The 22100-nt window shown below is 37.9% G+C and overlaps 1 protein-coding gene across 3 annotated transcripts in view; it reads left to right on the top strand.

The window, feature by feature from the left end:
• The window catches only part of LOC131065537 (protein transport protein SEC24 A), a 56326-nt gene that overhangs the window by 20518 nt on the left and 13708 nt on the right, over positions 1-22100 (top strand). For all 3 annotated transcript variants that reach the window (XM_058000059.2, XM_058000058.2, XM_058000057.2), the window contains exons 5-10: positions 8473-8663; positions 16642-16749; positions 17002-17205; positions 17329-17560; positions 17660-17809; positions 17964-18120. In XM_058000059.2, the coding sequence (XP_057856042.2) occupies positions 8473-8663; positions 16642-16749; positions 17002-17205; positions 17329-17560; positions 17660-17809; positions 17964-18120 (1042 nt within the window). The remainder of the gene's footprint in view (positions 1-8472; positions 8664-16641; positions 16750-17001; positions 17206-17328; positions 17561-17659; positions 17810-17963; positions 18121-22100) is intronic.

The raw sequence follows: 22100 nt of genomic DNA, 5'->3' as shown, positions 1-22100 counted from the left end.
TCACACCATTATCTCTAGGGAAGAAATATATTGGAGACAGAGATCCAGGGCTATATGGCTGAAGGCAGGGGACAGAAACACTAAGTTCTTCCATATGACTTCCCTAAAACATAAGGCAGCAAATAGAATTACAAAGCTAACTGTTGAGAACAACACTCTGCTTAATAAAGATGATATCAGGGATGAAGCTGTTAGATTCTTCAAGCAACTTCTATCTAGTAACGAGGATCTTGATCAGACCCATCAACTCAATCTGGTTAATAATATTCCTAAAATTATAAACTCTATTTAGAATAAGACCCTTGCTGCCATCCCGTCTGTTGAAGAAATCAAAAAAGCTGTCTTCTCTTTTCAAGGGGATAAAGCTCCGGGCCTTGATGGATTCCCAATGTTTTCTTTCAAGAATTTTGGAATATTGTGGGGAAGGATACGGTTAATGCGGTGAAAGAATTTTTTGGATCCAGAAGAATCCTTAAGGAATTGAACTGCACTTTTATTGCCTTAATCCCCAAAGCTGCTGGGGCGGATTCTATGGGCAAATTTAGGCCTATTAGCTTATACAACTCATTCTATAAAATAATATCCAAAGTGTTGACTACTAGAATTTTGGTGGTTCTTCCCTTAATCATATCTGAAGAGCAAAAAGGCTTTGTTCCTGGTAGACAGATTCTTGATTCAATCATTCTTGTTCATGAGAACATTCACTCCCTCAGTGCTGCAAAGAAAGAAGGTTTCTTGATAAAGTTGGATTTGGCAAAGGCTTATGATAGAGTTGAATGGGATGTTCTATTTAAAATCATGGGGGCTTTTGGTTTTGATGATAAGGTTATCAAAATAATTAGAGAACTAATCACTACTCCTATGTTCTCTATTTTGGTTAATGGATCTCCTACAATTTTTTTTAAAAACTCTAGAGGGCTAAGACAAGGAGACCCCATATCTCCTATCCTTTTTACCATTCTGGCTGAAAGTATGAGTAGAATGATTCATAAATTGAAACAAAGCAAAACTATCAAAGGTCTTCAACCTTCCTCTGCCAATGTGTTTTGCACTCATCAACAGTTTGTTGATGATACTATCATCATGGGATATTCCTCAGTCAAAGAGGCTGAAGCCTTCAAAACAGCTCTCAACTCCTATGCTTTGGCAATTGGTCAGCAAGTTAATTGGGACAAATCAGCTATGTACTTTCTCAATACTCCAGTCATAAGACAACAGAAAATTGCCAATATTATTGGATGCAAAGTGGAATTGCTGCCTTCCACCTACCTGGGTTTTCCTTTAGGGTTGGCTCCCCCAAATTCCTTTTGGAATATGATCATTGATAAAATTAATAAGAGACTTGCAGGATGGAAAGGCTCAATGTTATCTCAGGTTGGGAAAATGCAGCTCCTCCAAGCTACTCTTCAAAACCTCCCTGTTTATGCCCTCAGTCTGTTTGGTATTCCGGCCAAAATTGCTGAAGCTATGGAAAGAATTCAGAAGAGATTCTTATGGTCAGAAGTGGAAGAAAAGAAGAGAATACCTTTGATTGCCTGGGACAAGGTGTGTAGACCAAAGAACAAAGGAGGGTTGGGGATTAAAATTATTAAAACTTTTAACAAAGCTCTTCTTGCCAAGCAGTTATGGAGAGCCTATGACACTAAGAAAGACTGGAACCAAATTTGGTTTGACAAATACATTAAGAATCAGACTATCCAAGGAATCCTCAATTTTGAAGATATCCCGGCTGGATCCTTCATCTGGAATAGTATAACCAAATCCATAAAAGTTGCAAAAGCTGGAGTTGGATGGGTCCTTGGAAAAGGTGACAGAATAAGGTTTTGGGAAGACCCCTGGATGAAGAATGAAGCCCTATCTGATCAAAACAACAATCAAGCTATTGAAGAATGTAAAAGGAGGTTTGGGCTGATGGTTTGTGACTATTGGAAGGAGAATAAGTGGGTCAAACTTGAGGACATCCATCCTGGTTTTTCCTCTCTTCAGAAAGAGTTGCTGTCCTTTTCCCCTAACAACAACTATGATGATGTTTTCCTCTGGAAAAGTGATCCTAAAGGTGAATTCACAGTTTCTTCTGCCTATAAAAACACTTTCTCTCAAATCAGCAATCCCATTTGGAGTAAAGTCTGGAACAACATCTTGATCCTTAAAGTCAACATTTTCTTTTGGCTTGCTTCTCATAATAGTACCCTTACTATTGATAATTTAATTCGAAGGGGATTCAAATTCCCTAATAGATGTGAGCTCTGTGAGAAGGAGGGGGAATCAGTTGATCACCTATTTTTTCATTGTTCCTTCACTAGGGAAATCTAGTGTAAAATGTGGGAAAAATGGAAAATTAATTGGGTCATGAACAAAAGCATCAAGGATATAATGTGGCAATGGAATTATCCTACCAAATGTCAAATTATTAAAAACCTGTGGTCTTTGACCCTCCCCATGATATGCTAGGGCATTTGGAAAGAAAGGAATAATAGGATATTCAGGGAAGAAAAGTGTAACATTCAGGTTGTCTTTGAAAAAATATGTAGGGCTATAAAGGAGAACATCAACATCCCTCACAAGAATAATCAGCAATGGGCTATTATTGATATGAATGATATGGAAAAAGACATTCTTACTTAATGGAACCTAATTCATAAGGTCTACAGATTGGACAACAAGAAGAAGAGAGATAACATTGTTTGGAGGTTCCCTGATTATGACTGGATAAAGGTTAATTTTGATGGGGCAGTCAAAGGGAACCCTGGAAAGGCTGGTGGAGGTGGAGTTATCAGAAATGCTCAAGGAAGGTGTATTGCTGCTTTTGCTTCCCCTTTCGGAACCCAAAACAACCATGTGGCTGAAGCTATGGCCATGCTTAAGAGCCTCCAGTTAGCCCAGGAATTCAATTTTAAAAAAATCTGGCTCGAAGGGGACTCCTTAAATATTATACAATCCCTCAAAGGTATTAGTTCAGTCTCCTGGAATATTGCCAATATTATTAAAAATGCTAAAGCTATCCTTAATAACTATGTTAGCATTATTCTAACCCATACCTTTAGAGAGGGTAACAAGGTAGCGGATATCCTTGCTAATGAAGGGGTTAATTTGGAAAAGGGAGTCAAATATATAGGGGAAGATCACATCAAGTGGGAGATTAAGGAACAATTATATTTTGATCGCCTTAATGGAACAAGCTAATATTATGATTGAATTCTGGGGAACGAGTACCAATGACAGTGGGGGCGGATGAACTGCCAGATGATGAGTGTTTCTCGGCATCATAACCAAGATCATATGTGTGCGAGAGGTAATTGTAATAATAGCCAGGTTTGTATGAACATGAGTGGCAATCTCAAAATTGTGAAAGACTCTCTACAAGGAGAAACCAGAAACTCAGAGTTTTACCCGCGGGCCGAGAGTTGTAACAGAGGAGATTATGACCTGGAAAGCAGAATGGGAGGCAACCTTAACAGGAATGAACCGTCAGGTTGTGAGCACTGGAAGAGTGAAAGAAAGGTGTGGAGAAGGCTCCACCGACACGGTTTCATGAATTATATGGAGAAGCTCCATGGTAGTAGAAACTTTGTTTCTCATGGGTTCGCAAAAAGCTGGAGTAATAACAGGGCTACCCTGTTTGGGGAAATCTGGCACATCGATGAAAGTTTGATCTCGGAGGTAACGGGACTCAAGATGGAGGGGACCCAATTCTATAGGGATAGAAAGTATGTCGCTGAGGCCTTAAAAAATTTCCCTAAGACGGAGGACGAGAAGGGCAACCTGGCGAAGAAGGACAATATATCATACTTCACCCCCAACAGGTAAAACCTTTCTGGCAAAAAATTCTTAGGGCTTTAATGGAATATCTAACTGTGGATGGTAGGTTTACGAAAATTTACAATTACCACTTCGCCATCCTGAACCACTTCTGCCATGGGGCTAAAATATCTTTGCCCTTCTATTTAGCCTCTTCTCTTTACGAGAGCTTGGCCGACCATATTAAAAAAACCCAGTTCCTACCCTCTTGCGCCCCAGGGCCTCATTCTGCTGATTTATGAATATATGAAGGATAAGACTAGGGCTACCAAGGATGACCCTTTAATCCTCAATGCTCAGATTTCTGAGAAAGGCATAGACTTTGTTTCGACTGGGGAGACCAGCACCCCTACCCATAAAGAAGGAAGGTTGATATTGTGCAGGAAGAAAAGGATGTGCGTTGTGAGGAAGAAGAGGGAAAGAATAAGGAAGACATTTCTGAAATGGAGATTAACAAGGAGGAGAATTACAGGGAAGGAGAGGAAGGGGGCAATTTTGAGAATCGTCAACCTAATCTTGAAGGCTCGGAAACTGAGAAAGAGGCTCTGAAGCCTAAGGAAGGTGAAAACCCTAATGTGGAGGAGACGGAACAGAGCAAGGATTCTGCGGACACCATTCTGGATACCGCCCGCAATTGCACCCTTGAATTCTTCAATTTTCAGAAGTGGGTGGTGGAAAACATTATCAACATGCAAGGTAAACAAAGGGAGTTGGAAGTTAAGATCAACAAGCTGATCAACATGTCCGACTCTGGGAAGCAACACGAGGAGACGGAGAATAGTGAAGCGGAGGAAGAAATGGAAATGGAAGATTGGCTGGAGAAAGACTTGATAAAAGGCAACCTGAAACATCTGGAGGACGTCATCAAAATATTGAAGGAACAGGTGGAGGAGGATAAGGACAATGTCAATGCCCGGATGGCTAGAAATGAGAAAGCCTTGAAAAGCCTTATGGACCATAGCCTCCAGGTTCTAAAAGTCTCCTCTCAGAACATGAACGCACTGGTGAATCATCTGGAAAAGAAAAACCAGGAGAAGAACCTGGGTGTTATTGAAGATGCTCCTACTTCCAGCCTAAGCCACCAGACCCCTAGGCGTAGAACCAGGCAGACTACGGCGGAGAAGGATATGAAGATGAAAGAAAGCCAAACTGCTCAGGAAAATACCAACTTGAGGGAAGCGGCCAAGGCAATGATGCTTTTGATGCAGGATGCAGAAGAAACCATGAAGAACTTCTAATTTTTATTTTTGCTGGGCTTGGGGCCAATTTCTTGCTGGCCTCTTGCTGTCCTTCCCTATGTTGCTGGTCTTTTTGCTGGTTTTTTTGCCGCTGTTGTATTTGTTTCTTTCCTGAATATCTTTCTTATGTAACTGGGTTTCGGGTCCCTTAAAACCTGTTTTTAATTAATCAAAAACAACATTATATACGAACATAATCTTCTTACTTTTATTAACTCAAGAGTTCTTTCTGATTCAGATTCTAATATTATTATTTAACTGATCAAACATTTATTTTAGTTTAATAATTTTATTATATATATATATTCAGACATTATTATAATTGTATATAACTGTAGAACAGTTTATAGAGAGAAGCATAAATTCTGTAATAATTATAGAATAGACATACCGTTGGCAGCACCACTTACCAACCACCGCTTTTATTTTATTTCCCTTCGATGTCTCCCCCTCTATCACATCGTAGTAATAATGCTATGTCTCCCCTTAGTGTCTTCTCATTGTCTTAACTGGGCAAGAACAAGGGGTAGGATATTGCAACAAGGTGATATATGGTGTCATCCTAATTGCACCAACCCTTATAGTGACAATTATTGTTATGTGTGACATTCCCTATTTGCGCAAGCCTCATAGATTTTTGTGTTTTTCAAGGATACTAATCAAAAGAGTAGTTCTTTAACACTGGTCTCACGACAGCCAGCACTTTGGAGGAACAAAAACTTCTATTCCACATGAAGTGGTGGGTCAAGGGATGACTTGTTTTTGCATCATTAACAATTGTATTGAAAAGAAATTAAAATGTTGATGTATTGTGTTCAATGGAGAAACTAACATAATACTAAAGATGGTGTGACAAGTAAATTTATAATTGCAGGTCTCCTAGGAAATCATGTGCTGCTAGTTCATTTAAGCAGCAAATAGCGATTTTGGTCATTTGAATTCAGTCTATGGCTTTGTGAAAATGATGGGGTTTCTAGTGCTGTTAGTTAAACAATTTAGCTTGAAACATGCAATTGGCGTAACTATTGGGATTGGAGGATGGGTGATATTTTAGAAAATTGCACTATTCCTTGGGGATGCATCCTCAGGGTTTTCTAGCATTTCTTGAAAGGGGGACGGGTTTGGGGACAGAAGCTTGCCCCCTCCACCCCATCATTTATTTTAATTTTTATTCTTATGGGGACATCCCAAGGGTGCCCCCTCACATGGGGGATGCCTCTTGGGAATGTCCCTCATAGGGGAACCCAAAGGGGATGCTGGGCTGTCTCCATCATAGTTACAAGACTTGGACTTGGCAAGCTGGTTTTTGATTCTTACCTGGACTTGGCTGTTAGACTTCGTTGGGACATGGCAAATAGAAAACCCTAGAATATAGAGATGATTCAAAACTGTTACAATGCACCTTTGAATAGTTCAACTTTAATGATTTAATAAAGTTATCAATTAGGTCATGAACTATGTTGAGTCATGAACTATGGTAGAGAGGAGGTTGTACCACTCATCCCAACATCACTAGCTCTATGTGGAGTCTTGTGCTTGTATTTTGGACAAGTTTACAATGCTGCTACAACCATGGGAGCATTATATAGGATAGGGATCGACTCGGCAAACCGAAGGTAAATGTAATTCATGCTTGGGAATTGATTGTGAAAATGTCAAAAGAATAAAAAAATATTGTTTTTCCAGTCAGCATGGCCCAAAATGATTTTTAATTTTTGCTTTTTAAAATTACAGGAGTGGTCTGGGGGAGGCAGTCTTGAGTGGATGGAGGGGCAGTGCCTTTGAGACCACAGACTTTCATGGTGCATGCTGTTTTTCATAATTTTATTGATTTTAACCAAGTTCCAAGAGTCCTCCAATCCCTTAAGGCAATGTGAGTGTTGAAGCCGTAGAGCAGTAATTAGGCCTTAATCATGTTTGCTGCAGTTACTTCGAGTGTTTTCAAATTTTATTCTTTTTTTTATTTCGGACTTTTATTCTTCACTTGTCCAAGTCTTAGTGATAGGACTTGCTGAGTACCCAGGTCTTAAGTCTCTAGGCCTTGGTTTGCATTGCTCACCTTGTGACTTGCTGTCTGGGTGAGTCCTAGTGAGTCTTGTAACTTTGGCCTCATGATGTCCTAATATCCATCATTCAGATTTTTCCCAAACTTTGGAACCATCTGTGATCTGATTGAACTTCATTTCTCTATCTTGATTTGTTTCTGCTTCTTCAATGCTCTGTATTACTAGTACATCATGCCCTCTGACTAGAAACTATAATTCTGTTGTGTCGGAAATATGTGTCATAACAACTGCATCTTTGCTTGATGCTTTATCTTGACCGGAAGCTTCATTGCCTTGAACATGCAGATATTTACTTTTGCCTCGTTGAAAGTTATTACTGTTTGCTGATGTTTTAACCTTATGAATCGTTGGATTGGTATCACTGTCTATCTTGGAAGTAAGGACTTCATTTGATAGTTGGACTTCAGAATGTTGAATAGTGATTCTTATGCTGTCAGTTTCATGAGAGGTTGAGTCCTTTGTCACAATGGTTGTATCTGGCATATTTGATAGTTGATATACCAGACATTTTGATTTCCAATTCCAGTGCTTGTGATTTAGAATTGAGCTGAGATGTTGTTGCTTTTTGACCCAAAATCTTACTCGCTATTTCTAGGGATTCCATATGTTCCACAGTTGGAAACCCTGTAGCTTGCTGCAATTCTTGTTCTGTTTGTCTTTCTTTTTGAGAGTGAAAAATTCCATGACATTGTATTCACAATGTTTGTCATTATTGATTCTGTGGCTTTAGATTCCGCTTGATCAGTTCTTATTGCGACTTCTGTCTGTGCCTTTAACATAGAGTTGTCTTTGGAAACTTCACCACCTATACCTTCAACATTATGGCATTTTGGACCTTTGTTGATAGTTGGGATTCCTGTCACCTTGATTGCACTTGATACAATTAAACCATGGCCAACATTGTCTCCTTTCGTGGGCAAAGATATATATACACATACGTATACATATATGTGTATATCTATACTGTACATATATCTATATATCTATACATATATGTATATCAAAATTTGGAATTTTTTGCTGCCCTAGAAACTCATACTTGTCCCTGAATTGCCTCATACTGGAAACTTGGAGAAACACTGGAAAATTACCACATTGTTGGTTGTTTTCATACGATGCAGAGTTAGAAAAACAACGCATGGTGATTTTATTTCGTTATCTGAATGTTCTGGCTCTTTAAGTATGATTTCATTTGTATGTCTTCATTTATGGTGGAATAAATTTGGTAAAGTAACAAGCTATATGTCATTGTTTTCTTGCAACATAAATTAGTTTTTAAGTTTTCTTGTGTTTATGGCAACTTGGTTTTCCTTTTGAATATCAAATTTTCAGTTATTAAATAACTGCACTTTTGGATGTACCATGATCAGTTGCTGGAGATTACTTTGCACCATTGGATATGAATGGAAGACGACAAGATGCTGATAAACGTCCTGAACTTACGCAGGGCAGTGTTGAATTTGTTGCACCGACTGAATATATGGTGCGGCCACCAATGCCGCCATTGTATTTTTTCCTCATTGATGTTTCAATATCAGCAGTTAGAAGTGGGATGCTTCAGGTATTAAACCAACCATCTTCTGTGCTACCTCACCCTACATCATTCCACCTTTCTTACTTTTGCCTGAAGGCTAGTTTTGTTTTTTAATTGATGATGCTTATATGAATCACTGAATAATTCATAGACATGCATACCTTAGTGGAGTGGCTACTAGAAGCTTTTGATTAATGGTAATACCATCATAGTAAACATTTCATGTAATAGGTGATTTATGCAGTTTGTTCATCTTGGTTTCAATTTCTTGTATAGTATGGGGCAATAAATTATTAAATAATTTATTGCAATGATGACCACAGATAACAAAAGAGATAAATGAGACATCAGAATAAAATTATTAAATATGTAAAGCATTAGGGAACTTCAAAGTCTCTTCAACATAAGTGCAAACTTTGCATGGGTATGATAGTAGGACGCGTCTATTCTGGCTCCAAAACGACAGTACGGATTGACTAACACGTGTGTTAGTCGCGCGTTTTACACCGTTGATTTTGCAATTAACAGCTACGATTGACTAACCTGTCGCTAACACGCTGTACGAAAGGTTCATTTTGGAGCCAGAATAGACACAGCCATGATGGTATGGGGGAATGTCAAGTACAGGTGTGGAGTACAGTGTTTCAGTCCCTAAAACATGGGTACTTCACCAAAATTTAAAAAAATGGAAATTTTAAAGAATTGCTTTAGAAATCTGTTTTTATGGTGGCAGGGAAAGGAAAGAGGGACACGCCAAGGGAGAATCTGTAGGTAACATCCTAGGATTCAAATTACCAACATAGAGGAAAGCCGAATATGAAGTATGGTTGTTTCCAAATATCAAAACAATCAAATTCTATCAGATTCAAGAGTATTAGGGTTAAGGTGTTCATACCAATCTGAAATTTTCCCAGTTGAATTTAGTCTTGAGGCAGATGGTTATTGTTGGTGGAATGGAATTTAGCCATATTTTTGATAGGCTGTGGTTCCCATTTCTGAAGAAGCAAGGTATACTATGTTCATTTTGTATGCACTAAAATGATGTTCAGGATGTATACAATTATCATTATGTTATTGGCAACAACCAAAAGGTTATATGCAGGAGGTAAAATTGTAAATAAATAAAGCGTGGACTTTCTAGACATGAGAATCAGATTTGTTACATGCAATGCACAACATTTTTTGAAAGGAAATCAGATTGGTATTAGATATGTAGTTTTTAGTACAACACCTATTTTCCTTTGAAATTGCAATTATTAGTGCATATGGTGTGAAGAGATTGTGTCATTATAATTAACTATGCATTGGGCAGAAAAGTTATTTATTGTTAAAAGAGCATTTAGAATAATAGGCCTTACTTCAGAGGAGTGAATTCCCAAGTTCAAAAATTGTTTCCTTAATCATAGGAAAATGTTTCTTAAGAAAAGCTTGTTATTTTCAAGCATTTTGACTTGTACCTTTCGTTCAACACAAAATGTTATGTGGAAGCTCCTTTCTAACAGAAACAAAACAAAACCCTAGAACCTAAGGAAATAACATCTAGCTTCTTACAATATGTACAAGATAAATCCCAGTGTTTTGTATAGACATAACAAACAAACTAAAAAAATTGCCTATATTTTTGTTCCCAAGTAGGGGCATAAGGCTTATGTGCATTTCTGCCCAGGATGAGAGATTTTTCGATCTTTTGTTGATAGTAAATATTTCCAATAGCTAACATACTCTAGTGCCATCTAGTTAAAAGTAGAAAATAAAGAGCATGAGTAAAACACAAAACCTATAATTGGATTACACAGACATTATTAAGCAAATTGAAAGGAAGGAATCAGATGCAAAGCTACAATTATTCCATTGATGAAAACTCCAGTAAAAAATCCTGTACTTTCAATGAAATATTGACTACAACACATACACAAGATCACATAGAAGCTTGAAAGGTAGTTTCAATTGAAAATGAGCATAAAAATTGCCATTGAAAATCTAATTGTAAAAGGCACCTATCTATAATAGTTTGCAAAGTTTTGCATAAAAATAACTAAAAAGCCAATTGAAGGTCCTTAACTATAAGTACTTTGCTTGTGCACAAGACAAATTCAATGCACAATTTGGTCTTTGAATTCAATAACTAAATCAAGGGATCTTCAAAGAGGCTTGCTTTTGATTAGAACAAATATCTCTATAAATAAGCCTTCTAGAAGGTTGTCAAAAAATGAAACAATCATCGATAGATGTTCCAGAAAATCATTGTTAAATAACTATGTCCACAAATTCAATATCAAAATCAATATTTACAGAGATTTCTGATAAGAACAAATATCTTTAAAAATAGGTTTTCTAGAAGGTTGTCAAAACTTTGAAGGTTTGTAAATAGATATTCTAGGATATCATCTTGAAATAACTATATCCTCAAAATAGCAATGACTAAAAATAGTGATGCCTAAAAATAGCTAGTTTGATTGTTGGCTTCTAATAGAGCTTCTATTGAAGCTTCTTCATTCTGACTATATGGCAAATTCTCTAAAGAACTTTTCTTCCTCACAAACTTGTGAAATTCATTGTCCAACACCCTTGACCTTGTTTGAGATAAAGAGTTTTTATTTGACAAATCACCATCCTGAAGTGCTTTCAATAAAGAGTGAAAGAAACGATAAGATTCCCCATGGTAATATTTTTTTTATGCTATAAGGATGACAATAGGTGTTGATCCTTAGACAACTAGGTGAAACTTGAAGAGTTTGCCATTGATGAACCACAAGATGTTGGCAAAATTTTATCGTTATGGGATCCTTGTGTATTTTGAAGGTGAAACTTGGAATTTTTCATGTAGAGATTGTGCTTTTGATTCCATGTACTTTATGTTCTAATTTGATGCTTATTGTTTCATTTAAGTGACTTTCTCTCTTCAAGTGTGTTTTGGAGTCAGCAAGAACAATTTTTACTTATGTTTTTTCCTTTTACTTCTCTTATCCAACCTTTTTAGGGCATGCTTGAGCACTTGAGAAGACTTTTTTCATGTTTTCACTTTGGCATTTTCGACACAAGTGAATTTGGCATACCTAGCTGTATTAATGCACTTTTTCATGTTTACAGTTTGAATTATGACACTTAAGTGATTTAGGTGCCCCAAAACAGCATGATACGTTTTGTCATTTTTTTCAAGTGACATTTTGACAGTAAAGTGGCAAGGTAGGTGTTAAATGGATTGTTGCTTTTTGGCCTATTTTGATTTTGGATTTTTTCATTAGAATGAAAGACCACCTTTTGGGTTACATTAATATTTTATGTTTTATTTGTCATTGCATTGCAGTGCAGTTTTTTCACTAAAAAACTAACTTTTTGTTCTAGCTCAATAGTTGAGTCTTCCAACTAAAGTGAAAATCACTTATTTTTGAAATTTTATTTTAACATTTTCCCTTTATACGAAAAGGTGCTGTCACTTATGACACTTGAGTGATTTAGGTGCCCCTAAATCGTGTGATACACTTTTTCATGTTTCTCAAAAGTTGAATTTTTCAACTAAAGCGAAAAATCACTTCTTTTTGAAATTTTATTTTAACATTTGACACTTAATGATAAGGTGCTGTCAATTATGACACTCAAGTGATTTAGGTGCCCCTACATGGTGTGATACAGTTTTTCATGGTTCTCAAAAGTTAGTTTTCCAACTTAAGTGAACAATCACTCCTTTTTGAATTTTTTTTTTTTTTTCTGATCAGCAAACGGCAAAGGCCATAAAATTTATATTAAAGATTTATATACAGAAATACAAAAATTATCAGTCTGAATAAGCAGCTAAATCTATCTTAGCCGAGAAAGATTTCCAGAGTATGTCTAATGTCGAGCAACAAAAGCTTGAAGAGTTCATCGAGGGCATCAAAAAGAAACTTATGATATGAACACTTCATCTAGTTTACAGAAATTCAGAAAGATTTAACAAAAAAAGTCTGCAAATTCATATCTCTTTCAAGCTTGAGGAAGCCCCCTGGGCTGAAGAGCCAGGGAGAGAGCAAGTTTGTTCTGCAGCATTACCGCCACGGCCTCTGCGACCACTACCTTTCACTCTAGACCGGCCTCTCCCATGTTTGTGACCACGACTGCCACCTTGAGACCCCTGCCCTCGAACAACTGCCTTGAACATCCTGCGAATGGGCTGAATTATTGGCATTATTGTTAGGAACATTATCCTCTTCCTTCGGGAGAAGGCAATTCAGGATAGCAAAATCCCTTAGTTCTTCTTCCTTGTCTGGGTCCTACCGGGTCCTCTGACTGATCAGTGAGAAATTTCCATTTTAGATAAGAGTACACCATAGCAGAAAAAGCTCTATGTCTCATTAAAGCCGGACCCTTCATGTCAAGAAGGAAAGGATAAAAGGTTAGAGCTTCCTCCGAGTCTTTGACTGCAGCAAGGTCTCTGGGCTGTGGAAGACCAACTTCAAGTAAGGCATAACCCAACACTTTACCTAGACCAACCAAGAGCTTGGGACGAAAGAGGCGGTTAGCCAAGTCTCCGACTTCAACCTTGGGCACTTGAATGTCGAACAGAGATGCCACAAATCTTGAAGAGATTTGTGTGTTGTCCCTATAATATTCACTTCTTTCAATATGGCCCTTACCCACAACCATTTTGACTGCCAAGATAACTAATTCATCTGTGGAATGCAGAATTCTCTTCAATCTTTGATCAGAAATTTCTTTGAAGGATGCCTGTCTATTTACTTGATAGGGATACCAGGGTATCCACTCCAAAACATGAAACAGGATCCGGATGTGCCCATAATATCAATTTTGTAGAAGGAGCCATTCTCAACTGTCAAAAGCAGGTGAATATCCGCTCTCTCGCAGGCAAACAAACTACTGAAGAATAGACTCAGCCAAGACGGGAGAAGAAAATGTGGGCAACTTCCAAGATAGGATTGGACATGATATGAAAGATCACATTAAAAGCAATCTGTCATCTGCAATAAGACCTACTGCATTAAATGCATATTGACTTGAAAGAAGGGAAGAAAAGAAAATGGAATAATTGTCCGCCAAATAATCAATGACCATGGCTAGAGAGGAAGGCTAAAAAATCTCCACTATTATAGAGGTGCTTTCTTGGTTTGTTAGAAATTTTGGCAGACTAGATAGATATCGCCCGTACTTATTATTAATGCTGCGTGTGTAAGAAGAAAAAGTGAGATATAAAACCCCTCCACTCTTGCTAATCAGACAGAAGTGTCAACATGACATAACTAGCCGATTATTTTGACATTTGCCGCTTAAATGAAAAGGTGCTGTTAATTATGACACTTAAGTGATTTAGGTGCCCCTAAACGATGTGATACTCTTTGTCATGTTTTTCAAGTGACAATTTGACATTTAAGTGGCAATGTAGGTGCTAAATGGATTGTCGCGTTTTGGCCTATTTTGATGTTGTGTTTTTTCATTAGAGTGAAAGAGCACCTTTTTGGGTTGCATTAGTGATTTCATGTATTATTTGTCATTGGCATTGCAGTTTTTTCACTTACAATTTCACGTTTTGTTCTAGCTCAAAAGTTGAGTTTTCCAACTTTAGTGGAAAATCACTTCTTTTTGAAATTTTATTTTGACATTTGCCACTTAAATGGAAAGGTGCTGTCAGTTAACTTAAGTGAACTAATTTGTCATTGATGTTGAAAGTGAATACACTTTTCACACTTAAGTGAATATCTCGACAAAAATGTTATTTGCTCTCTCTAGGCTGCACCCAAGCACCTGGATGTCTTTTGACTTTTGAGTATGGCATTCTATTTGTTCAACATGCTCTAGACCACTTGTGTATCCTTTGTCAACTTGAAACGTACATCTTTGTCATGACATGCTATAAATAATGTCTTTTTATTAGCATTTTTTGCTTTGAATCTTTAAATATTTCTCAAGTCAATGAAGTTTTTTAGCCAATCTTGAACTTTCATGGCAATGGTTACAATATCACGATTAAGAAAAATATGTTAGGTCCCTAATGTTATAGCTAATGACATGACACTAAAATCATATATTCCTAAGTATTTATGTTGAGCACTTGTGGCATGCTTAACCTTAATAATTATTATAGTTAGTAGAGCTTCTACCATAGATGAAAAACTCTGCAGGTTTTTCAAAAACTCGAGAGTACTCGCAGGGCAAAACCCTAGCCGAGTCACTCACCATTAAACTTGGCTCCGAGTTTCTATAAAAACATGCAGCATTTTTGAGGAAATACTCGCGAAATCTCGTGGGTTAAACCCTATTTCTCGAGAAAAACTCGTCAGGAATTACAAATTTGATTCACAACTTCTATTTTTTGGCCATGAGACAAGATGCACCAAGGTTTTCATCTGGTTTTTAAGCGCGAATAAAAATGTAATATGATTATATGACTGAATAACTAGTTAAAATGTAATATGATTATATGACTGTATTTTCAGTTGTTCGATAAAGTTACTGAGTTATTGCCGAGTTTTTTCCCGAGATTTTAAAATTTTTTGGGCTTGCCGAGTCATTGCCGAGTCCGAGTTTTTCAACTATGGTTAGTACCTTAAATACTCTTAATTAGGATGAAGGGGTATGTCCTTACATAGTTAAGCTTATAAATAAAGGTGGAGATGTTTCTTATAAGGCATCATATCATCTATTCTTGAATTCATATGCTATCATCTGATAATTGGACGTTATCCTCTCGAAGTGGTCTGCTATATTTCTGATTTTTGCAAATATTTGCAAGGAATATCATAACAAAATACATTGGGATTGTCTTCCTTTTTAGTGAACTTCTTTCTTGGTTAGCATAAATCATGAGTGTTTATTTATTAGTTTATTAATATGGAATGCAAATTATTGAACCTTATTCACTCCACAGATTAGAGATGCACTTGCTTTATTCTTGAATCTCGCTAGCTACAATAAACAGATTGGCAACTAATTAGAGGCAATGAGTAGAGTTGAAATAGATACCTATCTGGTAAATATTTGGGTTTTGGCATACCAATTATTAAGATAAATCTAATATACTGGTTCTGGTGTCTGTACCAGAACCTGGTATGGCATTACAGAAAATACACACACACGTGTGTGAATGTATATGTATGTATCTATTATTATTTTTTTGATTATATAATATAAAACAATGATATTCATAATTGCCAATAAAAAAAATTTAATTACCACATAATTTGCCAAAAAAAATAATTCTCAAATTCATAATTCAGTGATTTGTCAAATGTCAATACACAATGAAAATCACAATCACTATTTAATAATCTTCATATTGCTCTTCATCAGAAGCATCAAAGTCTAACATTTGGTTCAATTTACTTGAACTACTGTGAATTACAATGCCACTTCCACTAGCCATGTACTAGATATTTTCTGGCAAGTTGTGCAACAATAACGTTTAAGTCAATACACTAAGAGTTAGATCCCAATTCCTCATCACCCCCTCATTGTGATTAAGTTTGTTATGTGACGAGATCCTAATAACTAGAGGGGGTTTGGCAGTGGAGACCCCAATGGGGTTGAGGGGCAGCACTTCTGATGGGGGTTTTGGAGCAATGCCCCCTACAGGGTTGAGGGGCAGCCATTTTCACAATTTTATCGCATAGGGGCAAAATGTAGGCATTTTATATGTTTATAAAAAATAAATTTTTTTTTCGGGCAGTCCCTTGGGTCCCTGTATTCACTTGGGTTTGGCCCAGGGTCTCTCTTGAGCACCCCAGGATCTTGGGAGTGATCCTGGGTGAACCCAAGGGAAACCAGCATAAGACCCAAACCTGAACTGTACCCACATGGGTATTGGCAGGGGGGTTTAGAGGAACTCGGTAACACAGGATAAAATGAATAAAGGATATCTTTTAAATGATAAAATCCCATGTTATAATTTTTTATTTGGTAAGATTTATGTCTCTGTTACTAAACAAGTGCTTTTTTATTTCAACCATATTGTTGGCTTTTCTAAGTTTATTTTACATTTAACTGTAAATTGGTGTTCTTTTTATGTACTTTTCAGGTGGCAGCAGAGACTATAAAATCCTGTTTGGATAAGCTTCCTGGTTTCCCTAGAACACAGATTGGATTTCTTACATTTGACAGTGCTTTGCATTTTTATAATCTAAAGGCAAGTGATTATTGATATGATGATATTTGTTTCATTCCATAGTTCTTTTAATTGGATCTAAGGTAACACAAAATTTTACACTATATCCTGTATCTATATCAATATTTCTATGCAATTTTGTTTCTGCAGAAGGTTAAACCTTCTTGATATGCCGTAATTCCAACCTGCAAGCAGAAATGTATGTGATGTAGAATATATGAAAGGACTAGATTCCTATCTAGGTACTAAAATATAGTTCCTTGTGTGTGACAGTCTTCATTGACACAGCCTCAAATGATGGTTGTGGCAGATCTGGATGACCCCTTTGTCCCCTTGCCTGATGATCTGCTTGTCAACTTGTCTGAGTCTCGACATGTAGTAGAAGCTCTGCTTGATAGTCTTCCGTCCATGTTTGCGGAGAATATCAATGTCGAGTCTGCTTTTGGACCTGCTCTAAAAGCAGCTTTCATGGTTATGGTATGCTTATATTCCTTTATTATTTACAATGTTTTCTATGGTCAATGATCTTGCATGCTTTCTTTCTCTTAGATGTTTTTAAGAGCCTTTTTGAATATGCTTGAAAATTTGGAATTTGAGCAGAGCCAACTTGGAGGGAAGCTACTTATCTTTCAGAGCACTTTACCTTCACTTGGGGTTGGGCGTTTAAAGCTACGGGGTGATGATCCACGCATATATGGCACTGATAAAGAGCACACAATTCGCAATGCAGAGGATCCGTTTTATAAACAGATGGCTGCAGATCTCACAAAATATCAAGTTGGGGTGAATCTATATGCATTTAGCGATAAATATACAGATATAGCTTCATTAGGTATTAACCTTATGAGAATATCCTATAGGGGCATTTTTCTGTGTTGCCACTGTAAAATTAGTGGACTGATTCATTAATATTGTCTAACCTGATTTGCAGGTACTCTATCAAAATATACAGGGGGGCAGGTGTACTATTACCCATCATTTAATGCCACACTTTACAAGGAAAAGTTCAGGCATGAACTTGCTAGAGACTTGACTAGAGAGACCGCATGGGAAGCTGTCATGCGCATACGGTGTGGAAAAGGTATAAACTTGTTTTTCTGTCTACCGAATTGAGGGCTACTTTTTTAAAAATTCTATTTTGATGGTAAGGTGAACTTGAATTTCAGATGATTGACTCATTGAGTTTTATGATAGTAACACATCCCTTAATAAGTTATTATTTAATGATTTTGCAGGTATACGATTTACAACATACCATGGACATTTTATGTTACGATCCTCAGATTTGCTGGCACTTCCGGCTGTCGATTGTGACAAAGCTTTTGCAATGCAATTATCACTGGAGGACACTTTATTGACAACCCAGACAGTCTATTTTCAAGTTGCTCTTCTGTATCCTTGTTTAAAGAACAGTGGGGAAGAATGACATAGACATAATGCTGCAGTTAAATAAATCAGAAAGAATTATGAGTTGACGTTTCACTATATGAATTAGTGTAATATGATATTATATTAAAAGTAGCTAAAGCTTAAAACATTCTTTTAAACTTAGGTGATTCCAATGTTATTGGAAAATATAATGTCTTTGTAGCAAAAGCCCAGTGTTCCACGGGCGTTGGGGATGGGGGGACGGGGGGATGGTGGGGACGCGTTTCTGGGATGGGGGGACCAAGGGCCTAAATTTGGGGACGGCGGGGGGACGGTGGCGGGGGGGGGGGGGGGGGGGTGGCGGGGTGGTGGTGCTCATATACTTATACATATACATATAGTACTTGAAAAACTAGTTTTGAAAAGATGTATGATAGTATTACAGTGTAAGAATTACATTTCAAATGAGACTATAGGAAATTTGAAATATTTAGATTGTAGCCTAATCAAACTCGGAGGTTAGATTTTCCCTACTTCTATTGGCGCGGTTTCCCCCTATATTTTTCAACGGGGGTTTGGGGGCAGCGCCCCCAAGTTGGGGTCAAGGGGCAGCGCCCCTTGTGCGTTCCATAAGTGGGGGCGACAGGAGATGTCTGGGCGTCTCCCCGTCCTTGGAGAGACGTCTGCACGTCTCTCGAAGGACGGGGAGATGCCCAAACGTCTCCCAAGGAGATGTGGAGGCGTCTCCATGTCTCTCTGGGAGACGCCTAGACGTCTCCCAAGGAGACGTCTCCACGTCTCCCTGCACGTCTCTCGAAGGACGGGGAGATGCCCAAACGTCTCCCAAGGAGATGTGGAGGCGTCTCCATGTCTCTCTGGGAGACGCCTCCACGTCTCCCAAGGAGACGTCTCCACGTCTCCCTGGGAGATGCGGGGATGTCTCTGCGTCCCGGCGGCGCTTGGGTGGCGGTGGCGGGACGGTGGGGGACATCGCGTCCTCGTCCCCCCGTCGCCGAGACGTTTCTGACGGGGGGACGCGCCCAAAAGGGGGGGGGACGCGTCCCCGTGGAACACTGCAAAAACCTAATGTAAATGTTGTAGGAATAATAAACATTTCTAAACATATTGATTTTTTATGATCAGGTGAAACCAATGATAGTTTTACCCTGAAATTGTTTCCATCCTCGCCCTTTAGTCTTCATGCCTCTTCTGCCTCTTGTAAACATGTAAGCTGACTAGTTGTTTTAAGTCTCATTTTCTATCCTTAAGTTCATTCTTATTATATTTGCAAACTACGAGCCATAAGGTATGTGTGCACCACCAAGATCATTATTTTTGCCACCAACTCTTCTAGAGATGATCAACCATTCTTGATCCTCCTAAGGGTGACATCCTTGGCTTTTTTATCTTTTTCTAATCTATTTTGGGGATATACCTAGTTTGGCTTGGGAGTCAAGAATGGCTCTAGGGACAATTTTGAGTTGTCCCTATGTCCACAAAATGGCATGTTGATGAGGACACCCAAAAAAGGCCTAGGGATGCGTTCTGACTTGGAAAGAAAGGTCAACTGGCAAAGAATACTCAAAGCCATCATGGTTGAGGAAAGGCCTCACTATGAGGGCCTTGGATATATGAGCATGGAGACTTGGATATATGAGCATGGAGATTGGTGAATGTGTGAAGGATGTGTATGCACCATAGACAAACCAAGGATAATCTATAGAAGATAAAAATTCCTCTTGTATTTTGTGAAGCATCAACATGATTTCTAGGTTGTGTGTGAAACATGAACAACAGTCAAAGCTAGTAGACGGGAGCAACACTCTACTAAGGAAGGAAACAATTAGGACTCAAAGACAGAGACATCGTTAGAAATGGAAGAGTATAGGAAATTCTCGCCTTTCCAATACATGCAGAGAATAAATGGGGAGATTATGCTCCACTTCACCATTAGCTTGGACTCGGAAGCAAGTTGGTGTATGGGAAATCTGCTTGAATCAAGGAGATGTTGCACAAGAATGCTAGAATATTGGTCCTTGTGCTAGCTGCAAGAGAAGCAACTATAGTAGGAGCTTATTTTCCTTAGCAAAGGATGAAAAGAGAGCCTTTTTTCCATGGCAAAGGATGTAAAGAGAAGTTGCTTTCCTAGATAGGATAGGAAGTTTAGGGCATATTCAAAGGAGGATCGAAGCTGATTGATTTGAGTATGTGCACCTATTGCTCATTTGCAAGATTGTAGGGCTCTGTGATGCAAGTGTTGGAGACTCCATCTAGAGCTTCACCCAAAACATTGCAAAAGCAATAATGAGTAACCACTAGGAAGAAGGGAAGAGAATCAAGGAAATAATAACACTTGAATAAATCTTCACCAATATTTAATGGTAAGGGATTACCTTTTGGTTCTTGGATAGAGCGTTGTTGTTCCACAGGAATGTGCTCCCCGCCCCCAAATTTTTTTTAAAAATAACTTGCATTTTGGGGGTTTCTTAGGGATGAAGGGGTTGGGGTCGAGACATCCTCCTTTCATTCCATGGGATGGTCCCCCAGAAAGGGAGGTTTGGGGACTCTTTCTTGTCCATGGTATAACCAAGGGATGCCTTGACCATCTTGGGCATAGCAGGGAGTCCTTGTGGCAAAAGAAAAAACAAACACTCTTCAAAGAAAAAATATAGATTTCAATTTAAAAAAAATCATAGCTAAGCTTTATAAATTTTCTTTTCATATATGTTTGCTTTAATGCAGGGTGGGTAAGTGTTGGATAAGTTATACACATTTTCTAGTTTGCTTTGAGCCAAAGAAGATAATTGGGGTGCATCATATTGGGCACTGATATCATGGTAACAAACTCTTTCTGGAGCACCCCTTTGGTTTTGGTGGCTAACAAAGACAAGAAGAAAGTTGACCATATCAATTTGAGACCCTCTAAGAAGCTCCACAATAATGTCCAAATTGTGGACCTTTTTAAGGGCCTTGTGCAGAATCTGTTTATGTCCCTCTACAATTAAATATCATAATCATGAAAATATTGGGATAGTTCTCTCTCTTATCAATGGCATGAACAATTGCATCCAGAATATGGGTCGAGAGGCAATGGATAGAAAAACTATAGTGGGAGATATCTTTGACACCCTTGCAGTAACAAACACCAACGGGGGTGAATTTGAGGTCATTCATGAACAAACGCGTTTCCTTCTTGAGGTCATTCTTGAAATTTTTCTTCTTGTTGATGTTTTTTGGGAGGATTTCTTGACTGTTCCGAAAACCAGTTCTCCTGTTTTACACACCCACTGTTCCAGAAAACGTGCTGTAATCCTTTTTTTAAATAATTTCTATTTGCATTGTCAATGTTTTAGACACGTTTCTTGTCTTATTTTAGTCATGCTTTTTATTTGTATATCCATACATTCCCATTGATCATTTTGGTCTTTAGTGGAGATAAATTTTCTGTAACTTGTCTTAATCATATATTATTTTTTTGGAACTCACTGGTATCACAGAGCTTGCTGCTTTAATATAGTTTAACATGTTATTAAACAGGGAAACAAAGAGCTTTTGTTGTGCACAGAAAGCGTATCTTCTTAAGCCCCCGTACTTTAGATGTATTTATTTACACATTCATGATGGAGACAGCTCACTGAAATATCTTTTCATTCTCTGTAGATGACAGCTAAACTTACTATGGAAACATTGGAAAATGGATTATTCTGATTGTTAACACACTCAAGACTCGTTACAACCTTGAATTTTATAAATTCTATTTGCATTGTGCAATGTGCATTGTCTTATTAGTTATTTTTGTATTACTTTTTACTTGTATCTCCATACAGTCCCGTTGACTATTTAGTTATATTTATGGAGATAAAATTCCTCTTTGAGCAACAAATTTACTCGACTTAAATCACCTAGAAAGGCCTGGGGATTGCATTGTTCATTCAGAGTTCCCTGTTTAACATAATATTAAAGTCAGGGCTTCTATTGTTGTACACATAAATCCCAGCTTGTGA

Source organism: Cryptomeria japonica, chromosome 4 (genome assembly GCF_030272615.1).
Source record: "Cryptomeria japonica chromosome 4, Sugi_1.0, whole genome shotgun sequence".
Classification (NCBI taxonomy): Eukaryota; Viridiplantae; Streptophyta; class Pinopsida; order Cupressales; family Cupressaceae; genus Cryptomeria; species Cryptomeria japonica.
The sequence above is the reverse complement of the archived record's forward strand: the minus strand, read 5'-3'. Positions and strand labels throughout refer to the sequence as shown.